Genomic DNA, 14273 nt, shown 5'->3' on the forward strand with positions numbered 1-14273 from the left:
TCCAGCTAACCAAATGAACAAAAGTGAAGAGCTAGTAGAGGCTAACATGTCCTATTTGTGCTAAGGAAGGGGCCATAAGCTTGCATCTGTTAGGAGGTCTCCATCTATACCTGGACAATGGGCACACTCATCTATCTTGCCATGACTGGGCTTTGGTTTTGTGATGTGGTTGGCTCCAGGCATGGAAGGCGTGGTCCCAGAGAGCCAATGTGGAAGGGGGAAGAATCTCTAAGGGGCAGAGGGTGGGCCCTAGGTCACTAAGAAAGCGCCTGCTGAAGGGAGTGCTGTTCTCCAAAAGCAACTGATTTAGAGAGCCTGAGTTTGACCCCTGAGTCTCTTTCCAGCTTCCTGTTTTTAAAATGTGATCTGTCCTATGTGCATACATCTTCCATGGTACTATCCACTATTAGGTTCTCCTCAGGGGCTCAACCAATAGAGCCACCCAAAACTGTGAAAGCCTCCTAAATATACAGGACATAGGCCTGGATTCTTCAAAAGTAGCCAGCCTCAGGTATTTTTTTATAGTCACAAAGCTGATTAGCACAGTCAGCACTAGAAAAGCAGGAATGCCCTTCTGTAAAACAGCACAAGGGACGTTAACACATGCTTTGTGTGGACAAAGAACCATTAAGGTAAGGTAAGAAGCAAAATCCACAGTATGGCATATCTTGGGTTACCTAGTGATTCCATTTTCCAGAAGTAAACTGAGATAAAAATGTTAGACCTTGCCCAAAGATACAAACATTATAGTCCAAGTTAATTGACCCTGAGCTGCAGAGGAAACGTTAAGAGTGAATCTTCTCTCTCTCTTGCCAGATGTTTAGAGTGACAAACCTCATGTGACAGTTTCCCTCACACAACCTGGAAGCCTCTACTGGCACCAGTGTTTTCAGCACACTGTATGCCTGAATAATTGATAGAGTTAAGTGAACACAGGTTTCCTTTTACATCGTTTCCCTTGACTGCTCCAGCAACCCAAAGCAATTTATCATGCTCTTTGTGCAACTGTGCATAGACTTTCTAAAAGCTGAATGAATACTGCTTTCTCTTCCAGTTCAGAAATAAGCAATTCTTAGGTCCACAATGCAGAATTCCCTGATTGGGACAGTTGAACCAGCAATATGAACAGGCCCGACTAATTCAAGTCCTAGGCCCCTGTTTCTTTTTTCATCTTGCCTCATTTTCCTTTGGAGAAAGACCCAATTACAAAGGCTTCTAAGTTTCTTCTAAGGATGTTTCCTCTGCTGAGATTACATTCAGCTCTTTAGCAAGAAAAATGCCAATGCAATTAGTGGCTCTGGGGAACCATTAGCCATTTGTGAGCTATTTCAGAAGAAACCACTGTGAGATAAGCTTCCTTTTGGAAGGTGTAGGAGTCCTAACCACTTGGCATGTGCTAAGAATGGAAATGAAAGCAGGACTCTCACCAAAGATATGCCTGGACTGTATTCTACATTTGAAGATATCGTGGTAGTCTGTAATGGGAGCAGAGTTTCTTTTTCTCATTCCTCTTTGCTTACCTCCAGTGAGTGAATTCTCATTTCTTCCTTACCATTCAAGAATGTTCTCTGACATACTTCCAAAAAATCATGCTCCCAGAATAAAGAAAAACATAGATGCAGAGAAGTTAGTCATTTCCTAGGTGACATTCTAATAAGAAACCCATTTGGGGATAATAGCCTAATTGGAAATAATTCTCCACTGCCCCTTGTGGTGGGGAAATAGCATCTGTGAATTAATGAAATGTCCTGGTGCTTGTCCTCTGTTCATTGAAAGGATGTTTTTGCAGTTGATCAACTTGTAAATAATTGGGACTAATTAATTATAAAACTAAGAGAAATATTATTTCATATTTTATTGACTGAGACAGCCTGGGATCCTGCAGGTATTCCTTAGAGTTGGAACAGCTGGTGTTTGCCAGTGGTTGAACAAACCATGCAGATTAAGAAGGTTCTGGTAATAGAATGCCAAAATCCAGAATTAAGAATAGCACTCAAGCATTAGTGCAAAACATAATAATCATCCATCCCAAAGACACTTACAGGGACTGCGCTATTTTAATGGCTTCAATAAAATATTCTCACATTGAGGGAGGGGAGTAGTTGAGGAAAAAAATGTATGTTTTGATAATATGTTACTGGGAGGAAGCAACCACTTTATTATGCTACAGACAACTATTAAAGCTTTTAAATGCATTTGTGATGTTTTCTTTTTCATCTTACTACACAAGAGACAAGTCAAAAGGGATAAAAATAGATAAATCAGAAAGGGATCAGATCCTTCATGCTAAGAAAAGGTTGACAATCCATGGACCCAGTTATAATGCATTGCCCTGTAGCATGAGAGAGGCCTGCAGTGTCTTTACTGTGTGGATCGAAATACCTTTCTCCAGGAGCCCAGGACCCTGACCTAAGTCAGGCTTTAAGATTTGAATAGCTAACTCCTTCAGACTGTTGAAAATAAAAATTGTGCTTCAAAGCCAGGCATCAGTGCCTATAATCCTAGCTACTCGGGAGGCTGAGATCTGAGGACTGAGATTTGAAGCCCTGGGGCAAGAAGGTCTCTGAGACTCTTAGCTCCAATTAGCCACCAACAAAACAGAAGTAGAGGTGTGGATCAAATAGAAGGGTATCATCCTTGAAAAAAAAAAACTAAGGGACAATTCTCAAACCTATAGTTCAAGCCCTAATACACACATGGACATATACACAATTTTCTCTACTGCTTCTGTTTTCATAGCTTTCAGCAGAAATACATATGTCATAAAGTTTGGTTGCCTGTTGTTTTATCCATTTTCACACAATATTAATAGTATAAACTTGAAAATGGAGCAATGTGTGGCTATGCCTGCCTCCCAGTGCTTTTAGGTTCAGAGTGTTAGTTCTGGCTTGACTCTTTTCATCCCCAGGTGTAACTCAGGGTTTCCAGAAATGGAAACTTCAGATATGATCAGTCTACCCTGAAGACAAGAAGGGCCTTTAGCAAAGATGTCTGTCTTCTTTTTGTCTTTTTTTTTTGTCTGTTGGCTTGAACTCTAGGCCTGGGCACTGTCCTTGGATACTTTTTGCTCAAGGCTAATACTTTGCCACTTGAGCCATGGTGCCACTCTGGCTGTTGCTATGTATGTGGTTCCAGGGAATCGAGCCCAGGACTTTGTGCCTGCTAGGTAAACACGCTACCACTATATACCATGCTCCCAGCCCTCTGGGCTGGCTTTGAACCTCGATCCTCATATCTCAGCCTCCTCAGTAGCTGAGATTACAGGTGTGATCCACTGCGCCTGGCCACAGGCACTTTTAAATACCTTGTGAAGCTTTTTTTTCTTTCTTATTTTTCTGCCAGTTCTGGGGCTTGAACTCAGGGCCTGAGCACTGTCCTTGGGCTTTCTCAAAGCTAGAGCTTTACCACTTGAGTCACAGCACCACTTCTGACTTTTTTTCCATGTATGTGGTATGGAGGAATCGAACCTGGGTCTTCACTCATGCTAGTCAAGTATTCTACTAGGTCAAACTCCCAGGCCTCTGGAACTTTTAAATATCTACAATACTTGGTTGTTTTTCAATGCACAAGGAGTAGCCTGTCACAGCTTTTCCATAATGACAGTAATATTTAATCTAATTAGAGAAAAGTCAAGGTCTTTTTTGAGAGACACGTCTTAAAGTAGGGGTGTCGATGATACCTATCTTCATAGAGATGCTACACCACATATCAGAGATATATACCTCTAAAGAACTATAGAAATGATCCCTGAAAGTGTAGTCTTACATATAGCTATAAGAAGAATTAAGTATGATCCATAGGATTTGGCGAGGGAGGGAGAGAGCGGGCAGGGAGTGTTGCTAGTGTTGTTGGTCGTGGGTCTTGAACTGAAGGCCTGGGCAATGTAACTTAGCTTTCCTGATCAAGGTTAGCACTCTATTGCTTTGAGCCACAGCACCACTTCCAGTTTTCTGATAGTTAATTGGAGACAAATATCTCACAGACTTTCCTCCTAGGCTGGCTTTGAACTACTATCTTCACATCTCAGCCTCTTGAGCCATTAGTATTACAGGCGTGAGCCACCAGTGCCCAGCTCTGATCCACAGTTTTTAATTCAATTTGTAAACTGACATGGAAAACTAAATTAGAGTTATCCCTGGCAGTCTTTTCTATTTGTAACCCCTCTTTGCCTCTTTCTCCTCCAGACCTGCCCTATCCATGTGTATGTCTATTTCAAAAAAGGAAAATAGATGTCCATTTCTGTCTAATCAGTAAGTTGAGATGACGTAACAAGTATCATTTGGCCCTGATAGTCACAGAACCCTAACATAATTGTAGCATCATAGTCTTCCTCAACTACAATAACCAACCATGGCACTGCGTTTTTACCTACCTTCCAGCCTTAGTAACTGATTTCCTTATAGCTTCTCAAATACAGCAGGCCACTTTCCAACCTTTGGACCTTTGCACATAGTGTTTCCTAGAATATTCTTTCCACAAGTTTCATATTTCTAATTCCTTGTCTTTTCTCTTAGTCTGAGCTTAATTGTCACCCCCTGTGAAACCTATGAGGCCACTTTTTGTAAAGAAGACCCCACTCATATTTCTATTTGTCTATTTTTTGCCTACTTAGTACTTTGCATATTTCATCTGTTTCTGGCTTTTTCTCCTGTTAAAAATATAAAGTCTTTGATAACATAAAGAATATCTCTTTTCTTGAGCACCGTACCATTACACTAAGAACATTACCTGGCATTCTACTGGAGATACACTATACACAAGCATTGAATGAGTAAGTGAATAAATTAATAAATGCACATGTTCGAGACTGTTTATACATCCTAAAAATATAATCATTTGCCATAAATAATCCAATGAAATATAAAAATCATGAACAATAGACACTATCTTCTTCAATTTTCAAAGTAATATATCCCTAAAAAGAAGCAGAATGTGATGATAGAAACTTGTACTCCCACTGCTTACAAGGCTGAGGCAGGAAGACCAGGATGTTAAGGTCAGTCTTGACTGCATAGCAAAACCTGGTTTCAAAATTTAAAAACTAAAAATGTTCATATGATTACCACAGTGATGTGTGAGAAATAGAATATAAGCAATCTGAATTCCTTCATTCCCATAATAGCTTTGTGGCTTCGATGTTTTTTAGCCTTTTTTATCCAAAATGAAACAGGTTGGACAGTGGAACATGAAATATCACCATGCATTGCATGTGTTAGGACAGTTTCAAGAAACTCTTCTGTGTGCTGGGAGCAGGGATCACAATGTAAAATTAGTTTTCACAGTGATTCAAAGTCAACATTCACACTGATGTTTCCCATGTTACCCTAATCCCTTATCTGACTGCTGTCAGAGCTCTACAAAGACAGTCTTGACTTGTCATTCTTCAGTGTTTTGATTCCTCACAGACCTATGCACAATGGAAGCCTCCCCACAAATGCACACACACATTCAATTTCTTAGAATTTTTTCATAATCTACTTTAACCTCTCAGAATACCTGAGCTTACTTTAGTGGTGCCTTCCCAGGATTCTTCCACTGCAGTCAGGAGATTGCCTTCAAATTACCAACATGCATATGTGTACCCCCACCTACACACACAGAGTAGAACCATGGTGAGACTTGCTGTACTGCAAATAGAGGATTTGAAACAACTATTTGATGACTAATAGATATGCTTGTTACAATAAAATCTGTTAATTTTTTTCCTCTTGTTTTCCTTTCTCCCTCTCTCTTTCTCTCTAAGCTGCCTGCCTTGTGCTTGGCTGTATGATTTTCCCCGATGGCTGGGATTCAGATGAAGTGAAACAGATGTGTGGAGAAAAGACAGACAAGTACACCCTTGGGGCTTGTTCAGTCCGCTGGGCATACATCCTGGCTATTATTGGAATTTTGGATGCCCTGATCCTCTCGTTTCTAGCATTCGTGCTTGGTAATCGACAAGACAGCTTGATGGCAGAGGAACTGAAGGCAGAAAACAAAGGTAAGAAGATTCTTTTAGGGAACTGTTACTGAATGCTTTCATCACACACACACACACACACACACACACACACACACACTCACACCATGGTCCTCTCCATTTTTTTAAGTGCTAGTGCACCCTGAATGTTGCATCTTTTATAGCTTTTATTGCTAATTCTCAACTCAAGAAAATGTAGTATTATACTTACTTAACCTTTCTGAGACACTTGCCTTTCTGGGATTCCATAAGCACATTATTACTTCAATTTATTTTCCTTCTTTTGGTTTAAGGCGATGGTGGTAGGGTATCTACCACTGGAGCTACAACTTCACTTCCAGATTTGTTGATAGTTTATTGGAGAAAAGAGTCTCATGGACTTTCCTCCCTGACTGGCTTTGAACCACTATTTTCAGATCTCAGCCTCCTGAGTAGCTAGGATTATAGGTATGAGCAACGGACCCTCTCAAAAAGTCTTGAAACCTTGAACTCTCCTAGCAGAGGTTTACAATAGGGCAAAACCTAGATACATAAGGCCCTAGAGGATGAGGCTAAATGAATGGATCTCCAGTATATAGAAGCAAGAGCCATATAAAGTGTGACTGTTGTTCTTAATGTACTACATTATTTCTCATCTCTTTTGCTGTCCCTTGCTTATCTCATATTGTCACAGAATCATACCTTTTTATCTGATATATTGTATATATGTTTACTTGTTTACTTGAAGTAGGATAGGGATGGGGAAAACAAGATGAGGGGAAAGGGTGGGGGAGGGAAATGAGGATAAAAACATGAAAAGGGGTAGCAATGATTGTTAAGTAATGCACCTTCTATCTGGCAAATATAATGTAACACTTCTATTAATTATAATAAAACATATATAAGAGGCTCATATAAAGTTGAGGATTATGTGTGCATAAGTATTCTGTATTGACCATTTTTTTCATTTGCATCACCATCATTTCTGAGGTTTGTCCATCTCATTCTGAAGGGTTGAAATCAGCAGCAGTTGATCTGTACCAGATCAGATGGAAACCAGGGAACATCAGCAGGCAGCAGGTGTCATGGTGGGAACACTCAGTCATCCTGATTTTTATTTCTTAATCCAAAATCCCTCCTCTAAGATGCAAACAGCTGTACTACACACAGGATGCCAGATTCTCAGGCACTAAGATCTGTTTTTAAAAGACCAGAATTTCTAAGTCTTATAGAATATTTAATCAAATCCTAATAAATGGAACAAGGTATGCTGTTAGAGTACAAAGTAACCTTCACTGTTTGGTGTTATTTAATATTTGCATAATGTTGAAACTATCAAAGTCAGAGAAAAGACCAATCGATGATGCTGTATTTTGTGTGTGTGAGAGTAGAGTTTCACTAAATAGTAATATAATGATTTCTAAGTTCATACAATACTCAAACTTAGAATCATCAATATCCTAAGGAAAGAGAAGTTCTGTCTGTTTAAAAACCCAGAATAATGTGTAATTATAAAATTTGTTCAATGTAAATTGATGCTTTTTACCATTTGTATGGAGGTATTACTCTCTGAACTTTTTTCACTATTTTTTTCTGCTAAAACTACCAAGATATCTTTATTTGGGGTCCAGGGTAATACAACAAAACAGAGGCAAATCCAGAATTTTAAAAGAATCTACTAACCTCATGATGCCTCTGGCACCATGGAAACATGCAATATCTGATTTCAAGCCTGGGCTTGAAGGAATAAAGCAGTCATCCATTCCTATCCTATGCTTTATGTAGCATCTGGTGGCCAGGCTCATTCATGGTCACATCTTCATTGGCCACAGTAATCAACTCAGCAGTACACGTGTGGAAAAGCCACTGAGACTCAGTTTTCTATGTTTCCTTACAGCAAGAACATTGCTGAGATCCACAAATCCTTCTTGACAACCACTCATAGATAAAACAGAATCTCTGGTACTAGAATGCCTTATCATATCAGGAAAGGGGGAGAATTCGGTTCTACTTGCTGAAGTGTGCTCCACAAATAAAGTCTCAAGATGAAAGAGAATAGAAGACCTTACATAGTTAGAATCAGATTCTTACAGTGGTGCTATTCAAGGAGAAGCCAAGGAGAGGGTGCATAAGGCAAAGTCCCTTCCTCTCCAAGCTGCCACCTCTTAAAATGCACCTCCAGTGACCTTTCACCTCAGCCCCTTTAAAGTGTTTCTTAGGCTTCTCCTTTTCTACCAGTGCAAAGGTCATTTGAAAAATGTCTCCAGTGAACCTTAGCATGTATTGTGAAAGGAAAGAATGAGAGAATTTAAAGATACTTTCAACAAAGAGAAAATAAATTAGAAGATGCAAATGTTATCTCTTAAAAAAAAAAACTTCTATAAGAGGTGAAGTTAATTATCTATGGAGCACTACCAGCGTGCCAAAATATTTCTTCATAGAAGTCAAAATTACTTTAATGCAATTAATTTAATACAGGAATCGACTGCTCAGAACTGGGGAAACAGTCCTCCTTGAAATCTATGGGCCGCCTCCCTAGCCTAAGTATAATGGCAAGATGGTCAGGAATCTTTTTCTTTTTCTTATTTTTTTTCTTGGTGCTACTACAGTACTAGGTCTTGAACTCGGAACTTAGGTGCTTGCAGTCCCTTAGCTTTTTCACTCAAGATTGGCCCTAACACTTGAGCCACAGCTCTACTTCCAGCTTTTTGCTGGTTAATTGACAACTAAAGTCTCACAAATGTACTTGCCTGGATTGGCTTTGAACTTCAGTCCTCAAATCTCATCGCCTTGAGTAACTAAGATTATAGTCAAGAGCCACCAGTGCCTGGCAGGTATTCCTTCTTGTTTAGAAGTTCAGCAGCATGATTTCTAAATGAGCCAACAGCAGTAGGCATTTAACCTTGATATGCTGTTTAATTGCATATTTTAACACATTGAACTGTGAAGTCAATTTAATTATGTAAAATTAAAGTTTCTTCCAGATTAAAAGGATTTGAAATGAAAGCTTCAATTTCATTTTCTTTCATTAATTGTGAAAGGATAAATAATTACATTTTCCAGATTCTTATGCCACAAATATCTCATTCCTTGTCAGACATCATTTATAAAGAGGTCTGTTTCTACATTTATGTGTGTGGTCTTTAGAATTGCTTATCAGATAATTGGGTCTTCTCATGAGCAGTTTTAAAGTCACTTTGTCTTGAAGCACTTAAACTGCAAATGAGAAAACATGATTATCCATCAAGAGGTGACTCAAGCTACCATTTATTTATTAAGTGGCTTAAGCATGTCTGAATGCTATAATAGGGGAAGTTAGAATGAATTTATTTCACTTAACTAATTGACAAGTCCTTTGGAATTTCACTTTCAAGGAATTCCACCAGGCCCTGGACACACTGTGGTTGACAATGTTGCTATATAGTATGAAAAGAGCGTGCACACAGAGCCAGGCTGCTCTGTGCTATTACTGTCCTTGCCACCAGCTGAGACCACTATCTTAACAGTTCCAGAATTCAACTTCCTGTTTATAAAATGCAGAGCTTGTCCAAATGGCATCTGAAATTCTTCCTAACTAAAATATTCTGATTCAAGGCCAACTTCAGAAGTATCCTGAAAAAAAAAAAAAAGTTCTGAGGGAGGTAAAAGTTTCTGCCTTCAGAGTGGTGAACACATTGAATATTTTAATGGTAACTACGTATCAAGAAATACAATGATCTTGGAAAAGAGGGTATAAGGTACCTTTGCTGTTTTCTGCCTCTAATCTATACTAGCCTACACACCCCCATTGACCCATGCTTCCCAGTCCTATATCATCAGTGAGTCCAATTTAGAAACTCTGACCCATAGCAAAATGTGCCTTCTCACCTAAGTAGGTTCTGATAATAGTAAAGTACATATAACTATGGAAAAGATCAGAGATAAAACACATTCCTTCTGGCACCCCTCAGGTATTGATTCTGTGAGTTGGACTAGACCATGAGCATTTTAGAATTTCAGCTTCAATCTCTGTAAAATGACTAATGTTCCCAAGTCCTGCCTCCCCTATTGGTTGGAAGAATCCAAAAAAATCAAGTCAGTTATAGTCAGCAGTGTGTATATAGATTTTACCAATTACTAGCATTTTACCCATAGAAATTTTTATTTGATATCTGAAATAGCACTAAAAGGTAGTTAATATCATCCTAATTTTGTTTTGTTTTGCTTTGTTTTTTGACAGTCCTAGGTCTTGAACTCTGGGCCTGGGCGCGGTCCCCAAGCTCTTCAACTCAAGGCTACCACCCTACCCCTTGAGCCACAGTGCCACTTTCAGTTTTCTGGTGGTTAATTGAAGAGTCTGGTGGACTTGAGTGCCTGGGCTGGCTTTGAACTGTGATCCTCAGATCTCAGCCTCCTGAGTAGCTAGGGTTACAGGCATGAGCCACTGCACCTGGCTAATTTTTTGTTTGTTTTGTTTTGTTTTTTTAACCAGTCCTGGGCTTGAGCTCAGGGCCTGAGCACTATCCTTGGATTTTCTCAAGGCTAGAGCTCTACCACTTGAGCCTCAGCGCCACTTCCAGCTTTTTTCTATGTATGTGGTACCAAGGAATCGAACTCAGGTCTTCGTGCATGCTAGGCAAGCACTTTAACCACTAGGCCAAACTCCCGGCCCCACCTGGCTAGTTTTAAGGGACAAAAAAGTTTAGTATTTTGTCTAAATTTTAACAACTAAGAAGGAATAGATTTTTGAGTCCATTCAAACACCAATTCCAGCTTCCAAGCTCTCACTTTTGTGCAACATCATGTAATTATTTATTAAGAAATGCTGTTTCTATTGTTCTCAGCCTGACCAGTCAATCCCAGTATAAATAAAAAGGTTAGTCTTGTTTTCATTTGGTGGCTTTTAAATAAGGTTATGTAATCAAAGTTTAATTCATTTGAGAATAGCTTTTTTAAATACTTGTTCTTTTTTAGCTATGACATTTTGTTTTGTTTAAAAAAAAAAAGACCAGTGAAGGAGCCAGGAGTTTGGCCTAGTGGTAGTGTGCTTGCCTAGCATGCACGAAGACCCCAGATTTGATTCCTCGGTACCACATCCATAGGAACAAGCCAGATGTGGTGCTGTGACTCAAGTGGTAGAGCTCTAGCTTTGAGAAAACCCAAGGACAGTGCTCAGGCCCTGAGCCCAAGCCCAGGACTGGCAAAAAAAAAAAAAAAAAAAAGACCAGTGAAATAAGATCAGGAAGCCCAGGGAATAAAAAAACATTTTCTTGTGCTTTGAATAACAACTGATAAAAGCATAGAGGATTGTCTGAAGGGATTTGTGTTAAACAAGGTTCTATGATCTTCAAAGCATTTCAGAATGGACCTCAAAAACTGCATAGAGTTGTGCACCTCATGCCTATAGTCTTAGCTGCCTATGAGGCTGATTTCTGCATATTGCTATTCGAAGCCAGCCCAATCATGGAAGTCCATCAACAAAACTGATCTTCTCTTACCAGAAAACCTCTTTCTTGCACAGCCTTCCTGTTCTTACTATTTCTCCAGTGTCTCAGACTAACTTATTAGTTTCCTCTCTTTCCATCACAACTTACTATCATCTAACTATCAAAAATAAATAAATAAATAAAACTCCTGCTGGGCTCCCATGGCTCACACCTGAAATCCTAGCTACTGAGGAGGCAGAGATCTGAGGACCATGGTTTGGAATCAGCGTGGGCAGGAAAGTCCATGAGACTCTTATCTGCGATAAACCACTCCAAAAAGCTCAAGTAGTAGAGTACTAGCCTTGGACAAAAAGAAGCTCCGAGACAGTACCCAGGCCTAGAATTCAAGCCCCAGGATTGGCAAAAAAAAAAATCTTGGCAACTATACCTTTAAAATATATCCAGAATCTTCCCACTGCTCACCTCTACTTCTGCTCTAATCCTAATCTAGGCCATGATCCTCTTTCCCTGATGTCCCTGCAAAAGAGCCAGCATGGCTTTATTGATTCTGCTTTGTCTAATCTCAACAGAGCCTCCAGTGTAGTTATAAGTAAACTGGATAGCATCATTTCTCAGCTCAATGCCCTGCAGTGGTGTTAGGTGATATCAGGAAAAGACAAAGCATTATCCATAGTTTATGAGGTCATGCAAACCTTCCTCAGTCTTTGCCACTCTGTGATCCCACCCTGTAACTCCAATTCCTCAGGCTTTCCTGTCTCTCAGAGATGCCTTGGATATTCGCACTGCACTGTCTTTACACTTGTTCTTCACTCTGCCAAACCCCGTGGAACACACCCTCACTCATATTTGGCCAAATGTCACATTTTCTTTGAGAAATGAATACATATTTTAGTTCCTTTTCTTCCCTAAGGAGGACAACAGCAAGAATTTTTCCCTCTTTGGTTCACTATTATATCCTCAGTACATAAATAATATCTAACATCAATAGATGCTAAAAGCCTATGGTAAATGTTGAGTTAGAAAATTATTGGATGAGAGCCAGGAGTTTGGCTTAGTGGTAGAGTGCTTGCCTAGCATGCACAAAGACTCAGGTTCAATTCCTCGGCACCACATACATAGAAAAGAGCTGGAAGTGGTGCTGTGGCTCAAGTGGTAGTGCTCTAGCCTTGAGAAAAGTCCAAGGATAGTGCTCAGGCCCTGAGTGCAAGCCCCAGACTGGTAAAAAAAAAAAGAAAGAAAAAAGAAAAGAAAAGAAAAGAAAATTATTGGATGAACAAAAGAATTTTTTCTCTGCTCCATTTCATAATAATAAGATTATATTATGGCTGCATACATCACAACCTTGGGAAATATTTCTTTTGCCTAGTGGAGTTGTGCCTCTTTGTAATGTCCACTTGGTGCTACTCTCTCCTCTGCATTAAGCTGTGGAATCACTTAGAAACAGTTACTGTATTGGTAATGGTTAGACTCACACATTCACCATGGTGGCATGGTTTCCTGGTATCATGTTGTTGGGGTCTGCTATCCATGAAAGGAGCCAGGAATGAGCACCAGCTATGGTGGAATGAGGGGACAGGGAAAACAATAAAGAGTTATGAAAGAAAGAGAACTTCACAGGAGCTGTAAAGATAGGTATTGAGGGGCAAGGAGTGTGGCCTAGTGGTAGCTTGTTTGGCTAGCATTCATGAAACCCTGGTTTCAATTCATCGATACCACATGCACAGAAAAAGCCTGAAGTGGTGCTGTGGCTGAAGTGGCAGAGTGCTAGCCTTGAAAAAGCTTAACTACAGTGCCCAGGTCCTGAGTTTAAGCTCCCGGATTGGGAAAAAATAAAAATAAAAAAAGATATTGACTGATGATGTGTAACTAGAGATTGTCTTCTTCAGTTTTCCTTCCATACCTATAACTAACTCGGTAAAACACTAAACTTGGGAGTTCAGCAGTATTCCACTCAAAACAATACATGCTGAAATCATTAATGTACTATTAATGTTGCTTAAAGAGAGAACTCTGTCTCTAACCAGATCCAACCCCTAGCTGTACCCTAAAGGGAGAGATTTTACAATCTGTCTTCCAAAATTAGTTTACTTCTAGTCACAAGCAGCTTAAGATTTGAGTATAAGGGCAGAACTGACTTAGAGTGGCTGTCCTCTACTTCTTGATGCGTCACCACTCTCTTCCACTATTTGACATTTCAGTAATCTTTTTAAATCTGGGTTGCAGACTTCAGAGCCAAGGATCTCTAGGTAAATATCAAGCCCTCTAGAAGAAAAGGAAAGGAAAAGGGGTAGGGATGGAGAAAAAGAAGAGAACAGAGAAAATGCACTATCAAACTAAGTCATAATAGCTAAGATATTTCATTAACAACAAATGTCCAATCAATGTTACAGCATCACTTTAAGTAAAATCTTTCAGCTAGGTTAAAACTTATCAACTTTTCCCTCCACTCCTCCCTTTTCATTCTGAGCAAAATGGTCGTGAAAACAAAAACAGGGGTTCATGAGTTCTGATTATTTCTTAGGTTTGTTTGTTTCTGTTTTTTTCTTTTTATTGTAATTAATAGAAGGGTTACAATTATATTCTCCAGATAGAAGGTACATTACTTCACACACATTGATACCCCTTCTCATGGTTTTGTACCGATTTTCCTCCACCTACCCTGTCCCCACATCTTATTTCCCCCCTTCCCTTTCCTATTTCAAATAAATAAATAATCATATACACAATATAACAGATAACAAGGTAAGATACTATAACAATATGAGAATAAACACGGGACAACAAAAGAGATGAGAAATAACATAGTACCTTAAGAACAACAATCATACATTATATGGCTCTTGTTTCCATATCCTGGAGGTCCTTTCATTTAGCCTCATCCTGTATGGCCCAGATTTGTACTAATTATG

General features: G+C 39.4%; 1 protein-coding gene and 1 pseudogene across 3 annotated transcripts in view; one reads left to right on the top strand and one right to left on the bottom strand.

Annotated features, from left to right (window-relative positions):
- The window catches only part of Lhfpl3 (LHFPL tetraspan subfamily member 3), a 472921-nt gene that overhangs the window by 328356 nt on the left and 130292 nt on the right, over positions 1 to 14273 (top strand). For all 3 annotated transcript variants that reach the window (XM_090332947.1, XM_090332948.1, XM_090332946.1), the window contains exon 2: positions 5744 to 5980. In XM_090332947.1, coding sequence (XP_090189073.1) covers positions 5744 to 5980 — 237 coding nt within the window. The remainder of the gene's footprint in view (positions 1 to 5743; positions 5981 to 14273) is intronic.
- LOC150063260 (small nucleolar RNA U3) lies at positions 3636 to 3763 on the bottom strand (annotated as a pseudogene).

This window comes from Megascapheus bottae, chromosome 5, assembly GCF_031878675.1.
Source record: "Megascapheus bottae isolate mThoBot1 chromosome 5, mThoBot2.hap1, whole genome shotgun sequence".
NCBI lineage: Eukaryota > Metazoa > Chordata > Mammalia > Rodentia > Geomyidae > Megascapheus > Megascapheus bottae.